Source organism: Typopeltis vanoorti, chromosome 23 (assembly GCF_054136105.1).
Source record: "Typopeltis vanoorti isolate ZY-2024b chromosome 23, IOZ_Tvanoo_1.0, whole genome shotgun sequence".
Taxonomy (NCBI): Eukaryota; Metazoa; Arthropoda; class Arachnida; order Uropygi; family Thelyphonidae; genus Typopeltis; species Typopeltis vanoorti.
This window is the reverse complement of record NC_143571.1, coordinates 61,169,735-61,196,465: the sequence shown is the minus strand read 5'-3', so window position 1 is coordinate 61,196,465 and position 26,731 is coordinate 61,169,735. Positions and strand designations below refer to the sequence as shown.

The 26,731-nt window shown below is 34.8% G+C and overlaps 1 protein-coding gene across 2 annotated transcripts in view; it reads left to right on the top strand.

The window, feature by feature from the left end:
- The window catches only part of LOC150093900 (interference hedgehog-like), a 247,420-nt gene that overhangs the window by 209,891 nt on the left and 10,798 nt on the right, over positions 1-26,731 (top strand). For both annotated transcript variants that reach the window (XM_090412904.1, XM_090412903.1), the window contains exons 16-18: positions 358-503; positions 5,337-5,433; positions 9,397-9,465. In XM_090412904.1, the coding sequence (XP_090269030.1) occupies positions 358-503; positions 5,337-5,433; positions 9,397-9,465 (312 nt within the window). The remainder of the gene's footprint in view (positions 1-357; positions 504-5,336; positions 5,434-9,396; positions 9,466-26,731) is intronic.

Here is a 26,731-nt window from a genome sequence, read left to right as displayed (position 1 = left end):
TGCAAATTATCTTATAGCAAATTGTTCACAATAACAAACTATTTTTGTAGACCCTATGAGTTTGCTATAGTGAGAGTGAACTGTAATTAACTGTGAACTGTAAGTAATAATACATATGCATCTGTACATTAGTATATTTCTACTAAAAATTAAAAAAAAAAAATCTTCTTGTGGAACAAGAAAAATAGGAGACGACTGATCTGACATCTTTTACTTAAATAAATAAAGAATTGATAGTTATAACTTTAAACTGTACATTATATATATATATATGTAAAAAGATAATCTATTTGGAACAAATGGCCTGTATAATAAATGTTGTAGCATTGTATTTATTATTTTGTTTCCTATTTTCAGAACATCAAAGACTAGATCTTCAAAGGCGAACAGCAGCTACAAATGGGCACTTGGGAAATGGGTATATCCCAGGAAATGATAAAGTTCATATCAGTGTTAATCCAATGTCCCAACTTGAAGCAGATGATCCAGATAAATCTGATCAAGTAATGTTCATTGCATATTTATTTCTTAATTAATTATGGATGGGTATTTTTTCTGAAATACTACCTTCACCCACATTGTTAGTTACTACTGTAGTATTCATACATAATGTATATTCACCAGTCAGTTATTCTAAATGCTTGTGAAACAAACGCTCTCTCATTCATCAGTCTTAATATTCAAATTTTTAAGCCTTGTCAACTTATCACCTTGTCAATTTTCACCTTGTCAACTTATCTAGCTATCTATCTTTGTAGTAACCACAAACCGCATTTTCAATTGCATGAATTTTTAGATTATGATGCCAAAGTCTTTTATTCAGTTGTCCCACTACATATAAGGGTCAAAGCTGTATAACTGAGAGGACACCTCCACATAGCCTTTAAAGGAATGCGGAGAACTGACCAGCGCTTCTGACCTAATGTCCAATCCTCACCTTCTCGTGGTGCATCCTGTTGGGTATCTACTTGGATACTGAATGAATGAGGATGGGCTGGCAATTTGGGATTTAGCCGACCAAATTGTATTCTTATTGGTTAAACCAAAATAAAAAATGATGGTACAACATGACAAAATTTCATGCCAGCTGGGGTGTCGCCCGGTTAAACAAGGCCCCCGTTGTTTTCGCCAGGGAACCAGGGCAAACAGCGAAAAGTCAGCTACTGGAACAAATCTGAAAACAAACCCCAACTCAACATCACCAGAGTTAAAGATCGGTACTATCAACATAAGAAGCCTGAATGGCAAAGAAATGGAACTAGCTGAGGAATTAGATAAGTACCAGATCGACATAATAGGGGTGACTGAAACAAAAAAGACCAAAACTGGTGAGATCTTTCTGAGCAATAAATACAAAATGTTATATTCAGGCAATGACAATCAAGGAAAAGAAGGAGTAGTCATAGTATTCAACACAAAATACGAGGCTAATCTTCTTGAATGGCAGTCAGTCTCAAGTAGAGTAATGGGGGCAAATATGAGAATGGAGAACTGGACAATGAGACTTATTTGTGCCTATGGGCCCACAGAAGGCTCTACTAAGGTACAAGTGGAAGAATTTTTTGAGGCTCTAGAGAAAGCTACTGACACAATGAAAAAGGAAAAGTTGGTCCTTGTTCCAGATCTAAATAGCAGAGTAGGAAGTGATTGTCAGACATACAAAAATGTTTTGGGAAAATTTGGAGAAAAAAGCAAAGCTAATAATAATGGCAAATATCTGTTGGATTTCTGCTCAGGACATGGACTGGTTATTACTAACACCATGTTCCAACATAAAAATGTACACAAATTCACATGGAGAGAAGAGGCTAGGAATAAAAAAAGTCTCATTGACTATGTTATTGTTGATAGTGATGTTTTCTCCCTGGTGCAGGACACCAGAGTGTACAGAGGATTTGAAATTGGAAGTGATCACTATTTAGTCTTGAGCAGGATAAAATTGAATGTCATATCGAAAAGAATAACATGTAAGAAAGTTTTAAAGCGAATAAAAGTTGAGCAGCTCTCAGATGTGAACTGTAGACTAAAATACCCAAAGATTATTGAAGAAAAAATGTAAGAGTTTGAGAACAGGAATCAAACCTTGAAGATTCAGTGGCAAACTATGAATAAAACATTGATTGATTCTGCCATAGAGGCATGTGGTGAGGTTGTGTGCAAGGATAAAAAAATCAGAACTCCCTGGTGGACACAAGAAGTTAAAGAGGCAGTGAAGGAAAAGAAGAAAGCATATCAAAAGTTCCTGTCAAATAAGTCAGCTTGTGCTCTTAGAGAATATAGAGACAAATGCAAGAACGCCAAATACTGTGTAAAATTAGCTAAACAAGAGTCATGGGAGGACTTTGGCAAGAATATAGAAAATAAATATCAAGAAGGTGGCAAAATATTCTGGAGGTTGTTGAAGAAGCTTAGGAATGGAGGAAAGAGTGCTGTAAAAGGAATTAGAGATGATAAAGGTGACATGAAAATGGTAGAAAAAGATATCCTTGAAGTATGGAGTAATTACTTTGAAAAACTGCTAAATGAAACAAGCAGTGATGACAGCACAGTGGTAAAAAACACTGACCAGGCATGCAGTCAGGAATACATATCCATACTTGAAGTAGAAAAAGCAATCAAAGGCTTGAAATGTGGAAAGGCAGCAGGAGCAGATGATATTTGACCAGAAATGCTGAAGTATATGGTGGTATAAAAGTCTTACAGTGGCTGCACTGCATAGTTCAGAAAGCCTGGACAGAGGGACGAATTCCCGATGATTGGAGCAGAGCTCTCATAGTACCCATATATATTTATATATGGGTACTATGAGAAATAAAACTGAATATAAAGGGAAATAAAACTGAATGTGAGAATTACAGAGGTATTTCCCTACTGAGTGTTCCTGGCAAGATCTATGCAAGTATACTTGAGAAACGGTTGAGAAGAATTGTGTTGAAGAAAAGCTGGGTGAAGAACAAGCTGGATTCAGGCCAAATAGAGGCTGTCAGGATCAGATCTTCACTTTACGACAAATAGTCGAGAAAGCATGGGAATATAACAGAGATCTGTATTTAAGTTTTGTCGATTTGGAAAAGGCATATGACAAGGTGCCAAGAGAGAGGCTATTCAATACGCTGCGATTATATGGTGTGAATGGGGCATTATATCAAGCAATACTTAGTCTTTTTTCAGTAGAAAGTCAGCAGTTAGAATTGAAGGGAATATAGGAAGATAGTTTAATGTTAAATCTGGTGTGAGACAAAGATATACATTGTCCCCTCTGTTATTCATTATCTATATGGATCACATTATGAAGGAAAGCGGTATTAAACATGATATCAAAATTGGAGATGTTGATGTCAGCTCTTTGCTTTATGCGGATGATGTTATACTTCTAAATAAATCCGCTACAAGTCTGCAAGATTCTCTGACTAAATTGAATAGCTGTTGTAATAGATATGGTATGAAGGTCAGCAATAAAAAGACAAAGACAATGAAAATAGGCAAAATCATTGAAAATGTCAACTATGTTGTGAATGGAGAACCTGTGGAACAAGTAAAACATTTCAGCTACTTAGGCACGATTTTTACTGAAGATGACAAATTAAATATAGAAATAGACAACAGAATCAGCAAAGCTGGTATGGTGGGAAGTCAATTGAATAAATTCCTATGGAATGAGAGAAATTAGTCGGAACACTAAATTAGCTGTATATATAAGACAGTGTTGAAATCAGTTTTAACTTATGGATCTGAAAGCTGGGTCAGAAGTAAAACACTTTACGAAAAACCAGAGACCGCAGATATGAGAGTCCTGAGAAAGATTAGAGGCGTGAACAGATGGCATCAATGGCAATATCATATTAAAAATGAGGATATTAGTAAAGAACTTGACATTGTCAGCATCCAGGAATGCGTTAGCAGAGCTAATCTCAGGTGGTATGGTCACTTAAACAGAATGGGCAAAAAAAGATTAGCAAAACAAGTGTTCTCTGCCAGGTTGGCAGAAAACAACCCAGAGGAAGACCAAGATATAGGTGGATTGATACGGTACAAAGTGCCTTAGACGATAGAAATATAAGATCTGATAATGTTGGAGTCTTGACAAGTAACAGACTGATTTGGAGGAAAATTGTAGATAGGAAGTTAGTAATGATGTAATTTTTTTTATGTAGTACTGTCATATCCTGTACACCCCTTGAGGGTACATGGCAGGAATTTGATGATGATGAAATATATTTACTGATATGGATACTTAAATGTTGATAATCATTCTTGTTGTGACTGAATGGATAAAGCATATCCATTTTGATTTAACTCCAGACGTTTTGGGATAAATTGAATTAATGTTCACTATAAACAACACTGCTATATCAAAATGATGTGCTGCAACAAACCGCAAATTCGCTGTTATTTTACTTTTCATCTTTTTTTTTTTATGTTCATCCCACCCAGGAAAGTTTTATTTGTAAAAGTATAGCACATTCATACCATGGGTGGGCTAAGAATTTTTTCCCCATTTTTATTGATTTACATTTTTTTTCTATTTTTTTACTTATTTTTTACAAGGTATAGAAACCGTGTTCTAGAGACCAAACATAGAAATTTTTCAAACCACTTCAGGCTTCTGAAGCTAACAGACCTTTAATCTGTTTTCATTTGGAGCATTCCATAGCCTGCCACAATCTGTCAATTTTTTCTGGATCCCGTCTGCCACTTCTTCATCTCCATGGAATCTGGGTACATAAATCTGAAAGTTGAGTAGAAATTATGTTTGATCAGATTGTAGACCCTAGATATGAAGAAAATTAATATGGGTCCTCTATTGACAGGGAGTGTCAATCGAGGAACCATATTAAAAAATGTTTTAAAAAATAACTTGAATTATTAATATTTAGAATGTGTAAGAATTGCTCAACCCGAGTTGGTATGGCTACTTAAATAGAGTGAAAGATGAACAATTAGCAAAACATGTTTAAAGTATTATATTGATCCAGATACATTGATTCTGTATCTTGTAGATAATAGCCACTTTGGAATAAAATTGTCGATAAAAGACCAGTAATCAAATCTTATTATGTTAGATTAGTCTATCATAGTATCTTGTACAGCCTTTGAGGAAACATGACAAATATTGAATGCAAAAGGAGGTAATTCTTTTTATGAACCTTTAACCCCCCCCCCCACCTTTATACAATTTTCAGAGTTAGCCAACAGATTCTAAAATTAGATGCATTTTGTTTTCCATATGTCATTTGTCCTAGGGTTGGTAATTTACTTCCTATATACAGTATTTCATTAGATATTTACTGCTTTATATAACAGGCATGTTTTTGATGATTAATTTAAAATTTCAGTTTGTAGATATGACATCCAATAATAATGAAGTAATCAGGCTACAGACATTGGAAAGAAATGTTAGAAACCATGAAGAAGAAGATGATGTTCTGTTAGGTAAGCATTCAGTCTTCAGCACACTGCAGTATACATTGTAGTATACATTTAATGATCATTAATTATTAACCAATTTAAATTGTAATTTAAATTTCAATTAAAAACCACTCTGTCACTAACAGGCCAGTACTAAAATTGGGCTCTTTCTTGCTGTTGTAATGTGTGATTTCATTGTATATAATATGAAAATTAAATTGTCTTCACTGTCATTGAAGAAAAGAGCCAAAAAGATCTTGAGTCAGCTTTAAAAGCAATTGAGAGTTTATGAGAATAAACTCTCAGTTGCTGGGAGCCTATATATTCATCTTTTATTGGTGTTTCTAAAGATTAAAATCCCATAAATGTTTCTTTGAAATATTTTCTCAATCCCACTCATTCCATCTTAGAAAAAGCTTGGGGGGGGGGGTTAAAATATTGAAAGAAAGGATAGCAAACAAGTAATCAGTGTTTGTTTATTTATTGCCACTTCAAAAGTTTTCAGAGTGATTAAAAGACTCTGTGCTCAGGAATTCATAATTCACCTTTTTATTAGCACTTTTGATTAAAGATTTCACTGGTCTGACAGCTGCTAGTTTTCACCATTGACTAATATAAGAATGAACATCCTGAGGGAGGGTGGGTGGGAAAGTCTCTTTTTTTTTTTCCTACATGACATACAAATTGGCCAGAGTATATAATATTTACTGACATAATATGCTTCCATTCTTTAGTTGTATAATTAGTGGTTTAATCTGATTTGCACACAGTGAACTCTGACTATATATCAAATATTATTGTATTTGACTCACTCAACCTTAAGTACTGTAAAGAGTCCTAACCAAAGCCCCATGGTGTCATTGCTGTTCTGCTAAAATTCAGTAGCAGACTATTCCTTGGTCCCCACAAGTTGAATGTAGTGAGAGTGATTGTATATGGATGATATACAGGGTGTTCGGGATAAATTTGACATATTTATAATTAATTATATTTTTCCGTAAGTTACATGTATTAACACACACTTCTCTTCATTTAAAAGTTTGGACCCTTCTTCATTCATATACAAGATGTCAGAAAGGATGGATAGCTGGAACCCACCTGAATCATGGAAGAGAATAACTTGTATCATGATGATTCGTGCCCGCCATCAAAATAAGGATATTACGACTGCTGCCCAATGCTCCCTGAATACAGTAAAAACAATCAGGCATGAACTAGAGACTTGCAATGGTGACTACGAGGATGTAGCAAGAAGAAAGATCCCTAGCAGACGATCTGATTGCGTTCGTACAGCAGAATTCCTCGCAAATCTGCAGGAACAGGTGTTGAAGAACCCTGGCATTGGAATTCGGGCTTTGTTCGTGGAGTTGCTAACTGTAGTCAAGCCCTGGATAACAAGGGTAGCCAATGGTAGGCCGTATGTATGGCAGCAGGATTCGGCCCCTTGCCACACCTCTGGGAAAAGTCAAAAATGGTTGTCTGAAAATTTCTACGACTTCACCAGTCCAAATGTTTGGCCTCCAAACTCCCCAGACCTTAACCCCATGGATTATTTTGTATGGGGCGCAGTTGAAAAAGACACCAATCGCACTTCCAGTAATACAAAAGCCCAGTTAATGGATAAAATTAAAACAGTTTTTGCGGCCCTTCCCAGGGAGACTGTAGCATCAGCTTGTTCGAGGTTCCGAAGCAGAATTGAAGCTGTGATCGATGCTAATGGTGGTTATTTTGAGTAAATCTTGTTGATAGTATTGTAATTAACTCTGCCTGTAATGTTTTTTTGTCAATTCATTAAATTTAATAGATACAAAGAAGATTTTCTTTTTCCTTACGAAACTGTCAAATTTATCCCGAACACCCTGTATAATGCTGACAAATAGTTCTTGATATTTTTAAGTTTAGCCCTGAGCTAAAAAAGTGAGTTAAAAAATATTCATCTTTCTCCTCCCACACACACAGAATGAAAAAATACATATGAAACACACATGTATAGTGGCATATCTACCACTTTTGCTGCTCAGGGTTGTCCCTGAGTTTGCCGCCCCCTTTCAATACACACCTAAAATAATACAAAAAGTCTTTAATTCGAACATTCTAAAATGTTATTGCTTTTCTGTTAGAAAAATTGTCAATGACATTGGCGAAGTCTATTTTATAGTAATGTAGGTAATTCTTAATCAATTTTAATTTAGAGAATCACAACTAGCAACACTTACAGCAATTATGAGGAAAATTCGCAGTAGTATTACAGTATTTTGAACTGAGTTCTCGAGACTGTATTTTAGAATTAACTGCAAAAGTTCAAAAAGGTTCAAAGTGCTGCCTGGGGTGGATTGCCCCCCTCTGACCTCCCCTAGCTATGCCACTGTAAATGTAAAATACTGAGGTAACAGAGAAATCCAAAATAAATAAATAAATAAAAAGTGATTAAATGAACTTGCAGTTTCAAAAGGTAGTTGAAATTGATCCAGATGCATACTTTTATAAAAAAATTGGTGTTGAGAATAATGGATGTATTGACTAGTAATCTTTTATTCTGTTATTTTACGTATCATTAAGGCAAAAAATCAAATGCAATTCCTGAAATATGGTGTTCATCCATTTCTTATTTTGGATTTCTCTTTTACTTCAGCTTTTTTCATAAATCATGATAGTTATTTGTCTTAGTAACACTGATTTTTAGTGGTTCACTGTTAAAAAAACTTGAAAGCTTGAAATAATCACCCTAGTTGATTCTTCATTGACAATGCAGTCATCACTGACTGCATTTTACTGTCATTGCTCCACCAAAATACCCCCCCCACACACACACTTTTTTTTTTTTTTTTTTTTTACATATTTCCTTGTTTTTTGGTTGAGAGACTTCGTTGTCATCTTCACACTGTTGGAGAACAGTGAACCAGTGAACTGTTATCTGGATTATTAACAATTGCATGGTTATCTATAATGCTGTTGTTAAAATTTTTAATACTATCAAATTTTACTAGTAGTACCAAATACATTACTGCATCCAAAACCACTATCTGGACTTTAATTTCTGCTGAATCCAAATAGTCATGATTCCGATCAAGATACATTCAGTTTTCTCAGCAGTAGTGGTTGAGGAAACTCTTTTGGCAGGTGGCCATCTTGACTCAGACTATCAGTTACCACTAACCTACTGTGGCATAATGATAAATTAAAAAATTGAGACAGTTGTTAAGCAATGGCAGCATTGTCAATATTGTTTTTGGGATAGAAGCATGGCCTAATCACTTCAGAAGTACAGATAGGAAGCCTATTTAGCAAACTGTTGTAATTTGCTTTATTCTTCAATTTTTTCAATTTAGTTTAAGATTATTTACAGTGCAGTGCATATTTATACCCTCAAAAATGTTCAGAAAGAGGAAAAGTGAATTTGAGAATATAGAATTCTTAAAGAAGCAAAAGCATTGACATTATAAGTATGAAATTTTTAGACTTCAGGGATCCAGAATGAAATTGATGGAACTTGCTCCAATGTTGTCCCATTCTATGATAAACACCATCTTAAAGAAAAAAGCATGCTTTTCAGAGAATGGGATTGTCACAAATTGGGATTACATTCCTGGAAAATGGATTTTCAGATTCTTAACCCAAATTCATAACACAGCCAATGGGAAATCAGGAGGTGTACAGTGGCTCATTTAATGAGTTTCCCAGAAACCAATTAGATCATAAAAGCAGGGTCTACTGTACTTACTTTTTTTTTTTTTCCAGAAGATGTTTATTTGTTTGTTACAGCATTAGTATCAATGTTATGTAAAAGGCACAAGAAACAAGTATACACTTTAATATTTAATGTGTACATTTTTTTAAAGATTAATGCTACTGTAATACTAAACCTAATGAATTGTAAATATAATTTTGGTATAAATATGATTATATTTTAACATAATTTCCACTATAGAGCATGGTTAAATTGTAATTTAACATATATTCCAGTAAGCAGATTGTTTGTTTTTTTAGGCCAACCAACTAATGGTTCGATCCAAGCAACAGAACAACAAGAAGAAGTACTCCCTATGCTTTCTGTTGGTAAGTCTATTATCTGTTTTATTGCTATTATGTTATTCATTGAAATACATTAAGTTGATTGCTTATTAATTCAAAATTATATGAGTGCTAAGAATGTTGACCTTAGATTAACCCATTCATTACAAGGTGTGTCTAGTGCTGTGTACTATGAAATATGGCATGAGATATAAACTGGCATGAATGCGTTAAAAGGATTTGAGTTGCCTTCCTTAACATGTATACACATCTCAGAAAATGAAAGTGAAGAATGGTGATCACAAATAAAGTGGTCTTCTCCTAACTCTCAGAACTGCTGCATATTATATGGCATCAGATCAGAGGTTCCTTCAAAGGAATTCTTGGCCACTGTTCCACTTGTGTCCCAAATGGTTGAATGCCTTTTTAGCCCTATTTATGACATTCCTTGCACCAGGACTATGATGTTTGGTCATTGCATATTATTATATTCTTAATAGTTAGGTTCTTAACTTTAGTGATTTAAACAACATACGGTATAAGAAGGTTGTGGAGTGAAGAGAGTATTGAAGTATATGTATACTAATGCCAGAAGTACAATAAGCATAACAAGGGTGAGGATTTTTTGGCATTGGCTAGCTCAACTTGGCCAAAAGTTATAGGTATGAGTTAGACTTGGTTGACCAAGGATGATATGGTCATAGGAATAGAATGCAAGAGATATGGTGTTGTTAAATTGTGAATGAAACTATGTTGTGTAATTTATTTTTTTTCATTCATATTTAACATTGCTTATTATGTATTAATCATAATTTGTATAAAGATTATTTATTGTTCCTTAATTAAGGATTACTATTTAAATATTTATTCTAAACTTAACTTACTATTAATTTATTAAATAATAATATGTGTAGAAATTTATGATAACTAAAATATATATGTAAAGTAACGAAAAGTGTATTATAAATAATTGTATACGTAATGAAAGAGCTGATTAAGTAGCTCAAATATTCTGTTTATTCTTATTTGTGAAAATTTAATGTTATGTAATCACTTATGTAAGAGTAGAGTGTTGTATTACATTAGCGAAATGTTTACGTTCATGCGTTGTCATGGAGACGCATGAAATAAACAAGCATGAGTCGAAGAGTGCGTGACCTTGGAACCAGAAAGGAGAAAGGGGAGGCAATAAGAATTTTATAGAAAGAAAAGAGTTTTTGCGGAGCCTGAAGGAAGGTACGATACAAGCAAAAAAGTGAAAGAAAGATTATAAATTCTTTAGGACAGAAATTCAAGAGCATAGTATTTAGAATTGAGCAAAAAACGCAGTGAATCTTATACTCAGCTGCAAGTGAAATCAGCTGTGGTTATAGAGGAAAATTGATGTCGTAATCGGATAAATAAAGAACTGGACATTCAATGGGAAATTCTGATTAGTTCCAGTTAATCTTGGATTACGTCTTAATTCTGTGTTGCCCTGAGAAGAATATAATGAACTTAACTTGTTGTAGAAAAGTAAACAAGGAAGGATATCAGTACCTTATTGCTGTTTTTTTAGAGTAGTGAAGCGCGATTAACAGTAGTTCAGTTAAAGCGTTGGAGAATTTTATTTAATGTGTTCCGCTAGCTGAAATAAGTTAATTCATAAGTGTGCTCGCAATAAATTGATGTATTGAAGATTGTATCTGGTAAGAGTAGTCATACATGTTTGTTTATTCTAACATTAACTATAGCGTATCTTCGAAGTTCAAGGTCCGAAATAAGATTGCTTGGAATAATGTCTACCTTGATTAGTGCCTGCTGTGAATTTAAACATTAAGTACAACTGATAGATGTGTGCAGACTGATCAAATGAGAAGTTTTGTTTTATTAACTTGAATTAAGAAAATTTATAATTTTGAAGCAGTGAATTGTATGTTAAAGTTTAGAACATTGAATTGGAATGAGTGACTTAGCAAGATGTATTAAGTTATTTGTATTGTTTCATTTAAAAGTAGAATTTATGTATTTGCTATATTATATTGTATATCAAATGTTTTATTTTGTTAATCTAAATATTGTGTTTGCCTGAACTCCCTTTTATTGCACCGTTCATAAAAAATTCGAATCTTGCGGGTGCCCCAAGTAGAATAATAATAAATGATTCGGCCTAATGAGAAGACTGCTAACTTAATTAAGAATTGATCCTACTATTTTATATAGACTAATCTAAAAATAGGGTGGCGCAGTATAATTATAAATTTCCCTACTTTTGGATCGGTGATCAATTCGCAATTAGTTATTTTATTTATAAGAGTGACTTGAAACTAGATGGTAAATTAGAACACAACATGAAAATAGAATGTCACGATAGTGTCTTCAAAGAGGACAGATGGAACAGGATGAGGGGAAAAATTTACTAATGATAGCAGACAAATTGAAGCCCCAAAGTGTAGAAGTACATCAGGGGAACAGGGATGCAGAGGGAAGTTCATTTGAGGATATCTAGTGTGTGAGATATAAAGGCCAATGACAAAATATGTAATTGGTTGCTGCTATTATCCAGTGCGTATAAGGGAGAATGTAGATGGTATACATTGGCAAATTTGCATGATGAGTGCACGTCAAGTAATTATTATGGGAGATTTCGACTATGGGGGATATAGATTAGTAGGAATGGTCACAAGAAGGGAAAGAAATGGAATTTATACATCTTCTGTATAAATTCCTGAGGCAGAATGTAATGGAGGGGACATGAGATTCAAGAGTGCTGTAATATGATCATAGCATCAAAGAACTTAATAGTAACCATTCTAGCTACTGTGCCTCTGCTTGTGGAAAGTGATCATGTAGTCTTGACTTGGGAGATTGCCAGACATGCAGAATTTTCTGTTAAAAAGGATATATATATATATATATATATATATATAAAATAAGTTTAATGACTATTACCGAGAGAAAAGATGGCAAGATATATTTAACAAGATACTACTAGTTTACTAGTTTCGTTACAAGAACATCGTCAGGTATCATACTCAAAGAAGTATATAAAAAATTACAGAGACTTAAAATTGTACTAACAGAACAAGTGAAAAACAGTAGCATGTTTGAAAAAATGCAAGCATGAGTTCCATACAAACGAATACTACGCACTGTCGCAAGTGCACCAGTACTGAACAGAAGCAACGTGTGCATCCGAGAGATTGTAACTCAGGCTGTTGTTGATATGAGAGGAATCTAGAGAAATTTCTCTTGATTCAACAATCTTTCTTTCGAGTTCATCGTAGCACACATGGATATTAGCAGTTTGAGTCCAGTTTACAATGTGCTGGCGGCCTTCGTCTGAGTTAGCAGAAAAGAGAACATGGCTCGAGAGAGAGCGCTGGCTCTAGTCCTGTTATAGGAGATATCTCTATGGTGTTCATCCAAACATAGAAGGATGGATTTAGCAGTCTGTCCATAATATGGCTTTCCGCAATCACACAAAATCTTGTAGACTCCTGGAAACTGAGTAGGAAGATGTTTCTGTTTATGTTTGCAAAGTAATGAACGAAGTTTTGGAAGCGTAGTGTAGCATGTTTTGAAGTTAAATTTCTTTAGAATCTTTGCCAGTTTTGGTGAAAGAGAGCTGATGTAAGGCAAGGAGATGAAGGCTCTTGGGGGAGGGGGATCTTCAGCAGTAGTTGAGTGCCTGGGGGAAAGGAATTTGTCAATCTTCTTTGGAGAGAAGCCCATTGTTAATAAACGTTTTTTTAAGAAAACTGAGTTCATTTATAATTTCTGTTTCTTCGTTAAGTAATGATTTGTCTCGGTGGGCTAAAGTGGAAATAATACCACATTTTTGTGGAGGATAATGATGGGAGGAAGCATGAAGGTATCTATCAGTATGAGTAGGCTTTCTAAAAATTGAGATTTTAATGTTCTCAGCACATCTGGTAAGTTTGAGGTCTAAAAAGGGAAGACAGTCATCCGATTCCAGTTCGAGGGTGAAAGAGATTTTTTTCGTGGCACTTGTTTAGGTGGTCTAAAAATAAATAGAGGTTATCGACGCCGTCTTCCCAGATGAGGAAAATATCATCAATATATCGGTACCAGACTTTTGGTTTAAAGTGAAAGGGGTTAATAGCTTTTCCTTCAAATTCGTTGAGAAATATATCCGCAAGAATCGGAGAGAGTGGGCTGCCCATAGCCAGACCTGCGTTTTGTAAGTTTTGTTTTGTTCATTACTTTGCAAACATAAACAGAAACATCTTCCTACTCAGTTTCCAGGAGTCTACAAGATTTTGTGTGATTGCGGAAAGCCATATTATGGACAGACTGCTAAATCCATCCTTCTACGTTTGGATGAACACCGTAGAGATATCTCCTATAACAGGACTAGAGCCAGCGCTCTCTTGAGCCACGTTCTCTTTTCTGCTAACTCAGACGAAGGCCGCCAGCACATTGTAAACTGGACTCAAACTGCTAATATCCATGTGTGCTACGATGAACTCGAAAGAAAGATTGTTGAATCAAGAGAAATTTCTCTAGATTCCTCTCATATCAACAACAGCCTGAGTTACAATCTCTCGGATGCACACGTTGCTTCTGTTCAGTACTGGCGCACTCGCGACAGCACGTAGTATTCGTTTGTATGGAACTCATACTTGCATTTTTTCAAACATGCTACTGTTTTTCACTTGTTCTGTTAGTACAATTTTAAGTCTCTGTAATTTTTTATATACTTCTTTGAGTATGATACCTGACGATGTTCTTGTAACGAAACTAGTAAACTAGTAGTATCTTGTTAAATATATCTTGCCATCTTTTCTCTCGGTAATAGTCATTAAACTTATTTTATAATATTCCTACCGAGTAAAAATGAATTCTCCTAATATATATATATATATATATATATATATATATATATATATATATATATATATATATATATATATATATATATATTGTTCTTTTCGCATTGTTTTTATATTTAAATTGTTCTTTCAACATTCAGTTTTATGATAAAAAATGTTTTAATTGATTTGAATTCATATTTTACGTGAAAATATATGTGATCTAATCTAGTTCGCAGCGGTTAATAAGGCCCAGTAAATTTGTTGATGGGCCTTATTAAACTGCTATAACTTATTTTTTTGCTAAAGGCTGAAAATGTCAGAAGTTATGAAGAAACGGGGTCTTTGGACTGATGAAAGACTAGAAGCAGCTATGAAAGCTGTGCAAAGAGGACAACTATCACAACCTGCAGCATCAGAATGCTATGGAGCACCTAGAAGAACATTGAGGAACCATTTAAAGACAGAGAAGACGACGAAAAGATTAGGAAGAAATAATGTGCTAACAAAAGAACAAGAGAAGAGCTTGGTAGAAAGAATAAAAGTTTGCTTCAATTGGCTTCTCTTTAACTCTAAAAGCTATACGCAGGCAAACTTATATATTTTGTGAACAAAATGAAATTAGGAATAACTTCAATAAAGAAAGTGGCCTCACAGGAAAAGATTGGTTGAAGTTATTTTCAAAGAGAAACCCAACAATTTCTAAACGTAAAGCTCAATTTTGAATCCTGCTAGAGCTCAAAAAACTAAATAAAGCCATAGCGAAGCAGCACTTTGATGTAGTCGAGAAGCTTTATGAAAAGTTGGACATTAATAATCATCCAGAATGCCTCTACAACATTGATGAGAAGGGATGTCGTCTTATACAATACATAATCAGCAGGCAGTCTTAGTGCAAAAAGGTACTCAAAGAGTACATATGGTTGCTTCAGAACATGCTGAGAATGTCACTGTTGTTTGTTGTGTAAATGCAATAGGGTCTGCTATTCCCCCCCCCCCCCCCCCCATGATTGTCTTCAAAGGTAAAAGGCACAAACCTGAGTTCAATGATAATTTGCCTCCTGGAAGTTTAGTAAGAATGGCACCAGAGGGGAGCATGACTACAATGTTATTCATTGACGTCATTAACCATCTTGGAAAAAATAAAACTCCTGGAAAATGTATCCTGATTTTTGATGCGGCATCGTCGCACTTAGATTATTTCATAGTTGATGCTGCAGAGAAGAATAATAATTTGCTGTACTGCCTTCCTTCAAACACCACTCACGAACTACAGCCTCTAGACAAAGATGTCTACCGCTCATTCGAGCATCACTGGGATCAAGAACTCATGTTGTTCATGTACCAAAACCCTGATAGAAAACTGACCAAAGCACGTTTTAATATAGTTCTCAGTAAAGTCTGGTCAAAGTTTTTGACCCACAGTAATATCATCAATGGATTCAGCGCAATGGGGCCTGTATCTGTTTAACCCTGATGCCATTCCTGAAGAAGCATTTGTACCATCTGTATTAACTGAAATTTCTGAACTGCAATCTCAAAGTGTGAGAACTGAAGAGGATCCTCAAGATATTTCACCAATTCTGACTACTTCTGGGTTTAATGTTAGCAGGCGTCCAATTATCTATGACTCCGATTCTTCCAACATCGAGCCCAAGTCTTATGTCTATCAGCCAAGACATCAACATCATCTGCTTCGACTCTACTTCTCAACATCTTCAGATTCCGACAATGAGGAGGCCGCATCAATAACAGTGCCTGTAAGAACATGTCCTAATCCTCCATCTTGTGATTCAGATAATTCTGATGATGATATTCCATTGGCAAATCTAAAAACAAAGAACTTTTTGAAGTCATCATTTCAGGAGTTAATGCCAATGCCAAATTATGCAGTTGTAAAGGCAACACCATGAAGAAAAGCATTAAATTATAAGGGCCAGAGAGTGACCAAATATCTTTTCAAAGAAAAGGATAGTAAGAAAGAGAAGGCTGCCACTAAATAACAGGAAGAACCAAAAAAGAACCAAGGCAATGCACACAGTGTCTTAAATGGTACCATGAAGAGTGTGTTGATCTCACCAAAGAAGAATGTGGTGTATTTGTATGCCCTTATGACTATTCTTAAACTAATAATTATGATTAAAATTAATAATCGTTATATTCTTTCTTAAATATTTAATTTTGTTCAAGGGCTTTATTAAACTACTATGGTTTAATAAGGCCCACACAAGGTGTTTTTTTAAAGACTTGGTTAACATATAAATTACTGCACGAATTGTTCTTATTTGTGTTTTTTTAATTAGTGATAATACAAACTTTAATATGAACACTGTTGTTCAATTAATCTAAACAATTGTCTAACTTTTCAAATTTTAAATAAGGTGGGCCTTATTTGCCTCAGGTACCATATATATGTGTGAAATTGCAAAGCAGATGATTATGACAAACTGAGGAGTTAGCTTTCAGCAGTGCCATGGCCTAAAAATTTGGAGGGGGAGAGTTAGTGGTTGGAGGGTGGGCAAGAAATGTTTGAAGAAAGCAGTATCAGAATGTATACCCAGAGTCAGAAGGATAAATCAGGTAGGAGTTAGATGGATGAATGGCATAGTTAAACAAGAGTTGCAGTTGGAGGGAATATAAAGAAAAAGATGATCAGCATGCCTATGATCAGTACAAGGCAAGGAAGGCCAAAGCTGATTATGCGAGGAAGATAGCTGATGAGGCCAAAGAAATCCAAAAGAGTTCATTATGTGGAAAGTAAAAGGAAGAATAAAAAATAAATGAAGAATAAAAATGACATTAAAAAATGCTGATGGTGGGGAGGTAACAGAAGCAAATGAAATAATTTAATTATTGAGTGAGCATTTTACTGTTGTGTACCATCTAGCTTAGCTGGTGATGTTGCAATGCTAAATGTCACATTGACTGATGGGAGAACAGTGACTGAAGAAATGGAGATGTTTAAAATATTGCAGAATCTCAATGCAAACATAGCAATTGTATTAGATTTCATGTCAGCCCTTGTGTTATGAGAATGTGCAAGAAAATTATCAGCTCCTCTGACCAAGCTGTTTAATTTAAACCTCAGTACTGGGAAGGTGTTAATGGCATAGAAAGAGAGGCAAAATAGTCCCACTGCATAAAGGAGGCTTCAAGACAGAAGCAGCAAATTATAGACAGACCAACATCTCAGGAGTGGTGGTTCAGGTATTGGAGAAATTGGTCAAATACAGAATTCAGGACTGGGCAGATAGGAATATGATACTGTATAAGGGACAACATGGTTTTATGAAAGGTAGATCTTGCCTTAGTAATTTGCTTACATTTTATAATAAAATAACAATGGAGTTAGATAAGGGAAATGGCTACTCAGTGATACTGCTAGACTTTGCAACATAAAGAAAGGCATTTGACAAGATTCTACATAGGACTCTGTTCATAAATTGGAGCAAATAGGGATGGATATGAATTTAGTGATTTGGAGTAGAGGGTGGCTGATGGACAGATATCAAAGAGTGGTTTATGGAGAAATTGAGTGTTTAGTAGAAAGCAGGTGACCAATGGTGTACCACAGGGCTCAGTACTTGGTCCTCTATCATTTAATTTGTATATCAGTGATATAGGAAATGATTTGACAGGAAATATTCAGTTGTTTGCTGATGATGTTAAACTGGGAATAGCAATAGTAAATGAAGGTGATGCAGAGATCCTGCAGGAAGATTTAAATAGACTAGCAGTATGTCAAAGGTAATTGGCTGCCAGTTTAATGTGGCAAAGTGTAAGGCGATGCACGTTCAGAAGAGATCCCAAGCTATGTATTATATTGATGGAACTGAACTGCAGGAAACTGATGGGCTTAGGGATGATTATAGACGAGGAGTGCAGTTTAGAGGACATTCTGCAGAGCAAAACAAGCAATTCAGATTACACTGTTGTTGAAGAACACACTAACAAGCAGGGATACAGAGGTTATTGTTCTCCTATATAAGACTTTAATAAGACCACATCTGGACTACTTCGTACACAGATTTGAACTTCTAGATTCCATGGGGTTGAAGTGGTGGAAAGGATCCAGAAACAAGTAACAATGTGTCAGGTCTATGGAATGCTCCCTATAAGAATAGATTGAGGGTTTGTAGGTTTCACAAACTAGCTGATAGACAAAAAAGAGGAGATATGATAGAAACATTTAAGTTATTAAAAGAGTTTTATAGGATTAACACTGAAGACTTTTTTCACATGGCAGAAAGGGAGAAGATGTGTGTCACCCATGGAAATTGTGTAAGCATGGGGTTAGCAAGGGTGTTAGGACTAGAATTTTTGCTTGGATAATGGTGAATGGGTGGAATCTGTTGCCAGTTGTGAGCTTCATTAGTGAATGACTAAAGAAAAGGTATGATAGGCATTGTGTGAATAATGACTCTTCCACGATGAGTCTTCTGACTCCATGGAGATATGTATAATAATAATAAGAATAATAATAAATTTACAATGATTTACACATGTATAGAAAAATGTAAATTATTGAAAACTCCAGTATGTTTTATCTAATGTTACACGTACATCATCATGGACTTGGTCAAGATGTATTCAACTGAGTTCAATGCATTTTCCCAAATAGCTTGGGAAATGTTTTCTTTGGATAATAGATTTTTCCTTGAATGATGCTTCGCTGTGATGCGTGAGCATGTGCTAAAGCATCACAGCGAATATCATGGCTGGATATTTGAAGTGTTTCTCAAACTTCAGATATCTACATACCCAGTGGTGAGCTATGGAAATTTTAACAAAGGGCTCACATTGTCCAGAGGAGGAGGGGGGAAAAAAAAAAAAAAAAAAAAACATATTTCTCACAAGAACTTTTATTAATACAGCTTGTGTGCAAATTCTAATCAAAAAGTATGAGAGGACAACCAACCTCTTAAAGGCTATCATTTTTCAACAAATATTTCATGATCTAAACATGAAATATTTGCACACCATCAACTGTGTTTGGGGGTGCTTAAGGGTCAAAGCTGTATAACTGAGAGGAAACCTCCACATAGCCTTTAAAGGAATGCAGAGAACTGATCAGGGCTTCTAACCTAACGTCCTCTCCTCACCTTCTCGTGGTTCATCCTGTTGGGTATCTACTTGGATACTGAACGAACGAGGATGGGCTGGCAATTTGGGATTTAGCCAACCAAATTGTATTCTTATTGGTTAAACCAAAATAAAAAATGATGGTACAACATGACAAAATTTCATGCCGGCTGGGGCATAGCCCGGTTAAACAAGGCCCTTGTTGTTTTCGTCAGGGAACCAGGGCGAACAGCGAAAAGTCAGCTACTGGAACAAATCTGAAAATGTACCCCAACTCAACATCACCAGAGTTAAAGATCAGTACCATCAACATAAGAAGCCTGAATGCCAAAGAAATGGAGTTAGCTGAGGAATTAGATAAGTGCCAGATCAACATAATAGGGGTGACTGAAACAAAAAAGACAAAAACTGGTGAGATCTTTCTGAGCAATAAATACAAAATGTTATATTCAGGCAATGACAATCAAGGAAAAGAAGGAGTAGCCATAGTATTCAACACAAAATACGAGGCTAATCTTTTTTGAATGGCAGTCAGTCTCAAGTAGAGTAATGTGGGCAAATATGAGAATGGGGAACTGGACTTATTTGTGCCTATGGTTCCACAGAAGGTTCTACTAAGGTAGAAGTGGAGGAATTTTTTGATGCTTTAGAAAATGCAACCGACACAATGAAAAAAGGAAAAGTTGGTCCTTGTTGGGGATCTAAATAGCAGAGTAGGAAATGATTGTGAGACATACAAAAATATTTTGGGAAAATTTGGAGAAAAGAGCAAAGCTAATCATAATGGCAAATATCTGTTGGATTTCTGCTCAGGACATGGACTGGTTATTACTAACACCATGTTCCAACATAAAAATGTGCACAAATTCAAATGGAGAGAAGAGGCAAGGAATAAGAAAAGTCTCATTGACTATGTTATTGTTGATAGTGATGTGTTTTCTCCCTGGTGCAGGATAAAATTGAATTTCATATTGAAAAGAATGACATGTAAGAAAGTTTTAAAGAGAATAAAAGTTGAGCAGCTCTCAGATGTGAACTGCTGTAGACTAATATACACAAAGATTATTGAAGAAAAAATGAAAGAGTTTGAGAACAGGAATCAAACCTTGGAGATTCAGTGGCAAGCCTTAAAGAAACCCCTGACTGATTCAGCTAGAGAGGCATGCGGTGAAGTTCTCTGCATGGATAGAAAAATTAGAACCCCATGGTGGACACAGGAAGTTAAAGAGGCAGTGAAGGAAAAGAAGAAAGCATATCAAAAGTTCCTGGCAAATAAGTCAGCTTGTGCTCTTAGAGAATATAGAGACAAATGCAAGAATGCTAAACACTATGTAAAACTAGCTAAACAAAAGTCATGGGAGGACTTTGTCAAGAATATAGAAAATAAATATCAAGAAGGTGGCAAAATATTCTGGAGATTGTTGAAGAAGCTTAGGAATGGAGGAAAGAGTGCTGTAAAAGGATTTAGAGATGATAAAGGTGACATGAAAACGGAAGAAAAAGATATCTATCCTTGAAGTATGGAGTAATTACTTTGAAAAACTGCTAAATGAAACAAGCAGTGATGACAGCACAATGGTAAAAAACACTGACCAGGCATGCAGTCAGGAATACATATCCATACTTGAAGTAGAAAAAGCCATCAAAGGCTTAAAATATGGAAAGTCAGCAGGAGTAGATGATATTTGACCAGAAATGCTGAAGTATTGTGGTATAAGAGTCTTACAGTGGCTGCACTGCATAGTTCAGAAAGCCTGGAGAGAGGGACGAATTCCCAATGATTGGAGTAGAGCTCTCATAGTACCCATATATAAAAAGGGAAATAAAACTGAATGTGAGAATTACAGAGGTATTTCCCTACTAAGTGTTCCTGGCAAGATCTATGCAAGTATACTTGAGAAACGATTGAGAAGAATTGTGTTGAAGAAAAGCTGGGTGAAGAACAAGCTGGATTCAGGCCAAACAGAGACTGTCAGGATCAGATCTTCACTTTACGACAAATAGTCGAGAAAGCATGGGAATATAACAAAGATCTGTATTTAAGTTTTGTCTATTTGGATAAGGCATATGACAAGGTGCCCAGAGAGAGAGAGAAGCTATTCAGTATGCTACAGTTATATGGTGTGAATGGGGCATTATATCAAGCAATACTTAGTCTTTATTTGAGTTGTAAGACAGCAGTTAGAATTGAAGGAAGTACAGGAAGATGGTTTAATGTTAAATCTGGTGTGAAACAAGGATGTACATTATCTATATGGATCACATTATGAAGGAAGGAAAGTGGTATTAAACATGATGTCAAAATTGGAGATGTTAATGTCAGCTCTTTGCTTTATGTGGATGATGTTATACTTCTAAATAAATCCGCCACAAGTCTACAAGATTCTCTGACTAAATTGAATAACTGTTGTAATAGATATGGTATGAAGGTCAGCATTAAAAAGACAAAGACATTAAAAATAGGTAGAATTGTTGAAAATGTCGACTGCGTTGTGAACGGGGAACCTGTGGAACAAGTAAAACATTTCAGCTACTTAGGCACGATTTTTAGTGAAGATGATAAATTAAATATGGAAATAAACAACAGAATCAACAAAGCTGGTATGGTAGGCAGTCAATTGAATAAATTCATATGGAATAAGAGAGAAATTAGTCCGAACACTAAATTAGCTGTATACAAGACAGTGTTCAAACCAGTTTTAACTTATGGATCTGAGAGCTGGGTCAGAAGTAAAACACTTGACCAAAGACCAGAGACCACAGATATGAGAGTCCTGAGAAAGATTATAGGTGTGAACAGATGGCATCAATGGCAATATCATATTAAAAATGAGGATATTAGGAAAGAACTTGACATGATCAGCATCCAGGAATGCATTAGCAGAGCTAATCTCAGGTGGTATGGTCACTTAAACAGAATGGGTAAAGAAAGATTAGCAAAACAAGTGTTCTCTGCCAGGTTGGCAGCAAAATGACCCAGAGAAGACCAAGATATGGGTGGGTTGGTACGGTACAAAGTGCCTTAGATGATAGAAATATAAGATCTGATAATGTTGGAGTCTTGACAAATAACAGACTGATTTGGAGGAAAATTGTAGATAGGAAGTTAGTAATGATGTAATTTTTTTCATGTAGTACTATCATATCCTGTACACCCCTTGAGGGTACATGGCAGTAATTTGATGACGATGATGAAGAAAAATATTTTTTAGCTATAAAAATATAATAAGAATGAAATATTTGATAATCTTTTACAAAACATTTGATTGGCTACCAGAAAGGAGAAGGGTAAAGATAGCAAATGCACCGATTTTATTTTCAAACTTGGGCATATTCGTTATAGAGGAGTTTAAACAATAATTCCAAATAATCTATACACTGCCGAATAGACTAACTTTTGTTAAGTTACCGTATGAGTTTGTTGCTTAATGTTTCAAAAAGAAAATTTTTTTTTTTGAAAAAATAAAAAAGTAAACAAGAAGAATAAGGGGCTTTCAAATTTGAGAAAAATTTAACAAAGGGCCCCTGCAAGCCCCTTATAGCTCACCACTGTGCATACCTCTTCTTAAATTTTCATTATTACCAAGTATCCCCTTATCAAATAATAAATAAATAAATAATAAAGTATATTTCATTGTAAATGTCTATTTTATTTGAATCTGTATGTTCATATAAACAAAAAATATGATTTATTTTTAATAGAACAAAATTTGGAATATGTTCCTCTTCACTTCCTGTCCATAAAAATCCACATTTCAAGTAATTAATATCATATTTACGAAGATTTTCATCTTCTTCCTAATTGGTTCTGTTCTGTAGACATGTTAGACGACACACCCTTATCATTTTCATTTGATCCAGGTGCAATATCAACGTTTTCGTGTTGCTTACAGCTACTTGTATTTGCTATATTGCTCTCTTTTGTGCGTTTTATAAATCCAGTTTTTAATAAGTGATCCATTCTTAAGAATTTGAAAGCTAAAAAAATACCATATTTACTCGAATATAACTCACACTTTTTTTCCGAGAGATATATGCGGGGATTTTTGGAAACTAAAGTTTTCAGAAAAAAATGAAATTGGTATGATTTACCAAGAAGCTCCTACTCCTTATCACAATTTTTGGCATTGAGAACAGTGTTCCTCATCAAAGTCATCTACCCAGATAGCTTCATCTTCTTTCCCATTATTTCAAGCAAAAATTACCAGTAATTTACAAGACTTGAGATATATGTAGAGCAGCTATGAAGAACATCAAGACCACATTCGTCTTTTCAAACCGCAGAAATCTGATTTCTCTCAACACGGAGTTGAAAATCCAAACTATAGGATCCATTGGGAAAAATTGAAACTTTTACATAGATCTTTATATTAACATGAACGTTTATATAAAGAAAGTGCTGAAGCTCTACTACACAGACCAAATTTAAACTGCAACGACGTTCTTACTATTCCTAAAGTATGGGAAATTGTCATACAAAATTGCATAAAATAATGTTTATATATGTTATTTTATTTTATTTTTTGTTCAGCTATATTTTAATTTACTTCTATAACAAGTTACTGCACGCATATTGAGATTCCATTGTAATCATGTGCCCTAACTGTATGTTATTCCTAGTATTATTTGAATTACTGTACTGATGATGTCCCAAGATACTTGGGATGAAATATTTACATATTAAAGTTATCACTGTGGTTAGTACGTGTGTTTTTAGTGATGAATTCACCACAGGTTTTGTTATATAAAAAAAAAAAAAACTATGAAGAAGTGCATATGATTGGTGCAGTATTAACAAAAGATCATACGAACCAAAGCCAAATTAGCATTTCAACAGTTAAGTTGAAATGCTAATTCCCTTCACCCGAATTCCATAATATCTGAAACATATTCACTATATATTTCTTAGGTTTAACACGTTCACAACGGTGTGGTGTCAAGCAGAACCATATATTGCACCAACAACATGGTTTTGCATGAGTCTATACAGCAGTTTCTGTTGAGAGGGGAGATGTGATTCATTAGTTAGTGCCATTTTTATCCCAGTTGTCTCTAATTGCTATTTGTTGAGAAATATAATGATTCCATGCATTAATGGTGCATAGTCGAAAATTGCCTGAAGACCTTTCGAGTACCCCCGGGTTATGCGTACCACACTTTGAGAAACACTGTGCCAAAGTGTCACCATTGTGTTGAATACTACTAGTACACAATATGATCATAATGTGATCTACTAGTAGATCACATTATGAATTTCATTGGGAGAGGAACTATTAATTTATAATTCACACAAAATTGAAATGATTGAAAAAAGATATCTAATTGTACTTTTGTTTGGAATATGAAATATTAATTTTTTAAAATCACTATAGAATGCTTACATCAGACAACTATGCACATACTAAGGAAACAACTCAGATGCAAAAGACATATGGCTCTATCTTCATGCAGTGAGTGAAGGAATAGCAAACCAAAGTCTGCACTATGAAATGGAAAGTTTTTCCCATAGTGCACAAATGACAGTTACTACACTACTGCAAGTTACTGTGTGAGATGGAAAGCAGGTTGGATACGCAACATATGATCCTCTCAAGGAGGATCACGTAGCCCTCCTCTACACTCCAGCTTTCACCTCTATGTAGTGAATCTTTGCAACCAAGTGGAATATTGGGTACCAACCTCGGCAGGAAGTTTAGTCAATTTCAAACAAGAGAAGGAAGACTTAAAGCAAGTTTGGAGGCCTTAAGGTAGCAGTCCCACTACCAAACTAGGCTGCATATGGCAGTAATAAACCAAGCTGAATGTTTTTCTTACTCTAAAGTCTCAGGAAATAAGTAACCAAATTGTCACTGGTAAATGACTCGGCAGGTTAAACAAATATGAGCAGGAAAGGGATAGGGGAAATGAAAATAAAGAATATGTGTAACATTGCTACTTGGAATGTCAGGAGTATTCATCATAAATACCAAGATCTAGACAAAACTCTAATAGAAAGAAATATGAAATTAGCAGTAATAACAGAAACAAAGTTAAAACAAAAAGGGTTCATCCACAAATCATTTAAAAAAAACAAAAAACATATACATTACAAATACTGGAGCAAGCAAATTCTAGAACTAAGATCACAAATAATTCATGCTTTCCTGACTATGATTGGTGTCTACAACCCCTAGAAGAAAATAACAATACCTTCTATTCAGATTTACAAAAAATAAAAGATAAAATAAACTTGAATGACTATCTCTTAATAGTGAGAAATTTCAGTGGCAGAGTAAGAACCCACCTGTACAAATATTAGAACAAAGGCTCAAAGGGGCTACTTCAAAGGAGACTGTAGAAACTAGGAGATAGGGTAAGTTTTTTTTTGTTTTTTTATGGTCAAATTCCCCAAACTTTTGTTTAGCACCTTGTATTCCTATCTACTCCTTCCTGAATATTTTCCTTAACCAGCTTTTCCAATATCTTAACCATCATCCTTAAATATTAATTGGTGTCTGTAATTTGTAACCGTAGTCTGGGAGCTTCCTTTGTGTAATGGAACAATTTTGCCCTCCTTTCACTTCCATGGCACTACTAGTGCTGAGACTTGTACAATCTGGTTATAGACACTCCCATTTGTTGTGCAGTGTCTGTAACACAATGGCTGATATCTCATCCCCCTCTCCCATTGGCTGCATTCATATAGAGATTTCTTAATAGCATATGCACTTTGAGTTTCTCTACCTCTATTTCATCTCGATTCTTATTACATCAGTCACTGCATTATGTCCTGTTTACATAATGGGAAATAATGCAGTGACTGATTAATTAAGAAGGGGATATATGTCTCAATGTATCCTTTGTTAATTAAAAATTCTAATGTTTAGCTCTATATCAGTGGTGGCGAACCTTTTTATGTGCACGTGCCAAAAGTTTACAAATCAAGTTGCTGACGTGCCGAGTAGTTTTTAGCAGGGGAAAAATTAATAGAAAATTAATTTATTTATTTATAATATTATATAATTTTATAAATAATTATTTATAATTTTATAAATAATATTTTATTTATAATATTTATTTATATATAAATTTATAATATTATTCAGTGTAAAATTGATTATTGTATTATTAAATTGATTTTAATGATGTTGGATTGAAAAAAAAAAATGGTAGTGAGAAATATATTTATGCATTTTAACTCATCATACAAGTCAGCTGAGCAGGGCAAGCAATAGAAGGATGTCAACTTGTTGGCAAAATGCTTACCGTATTTACTCGAATATAACTTGTCCTTGCACATAACTTGCACCCCTGATTTTACTTTATGAAAAAATACATTAAAAAGTTTTGCATATGCCTCGCATACCAAAAATGTTTAAACATGTTCATGTCAAGGCAATAGTAACTCTCTCCCTGCACTAGCAACACTTCCTTCC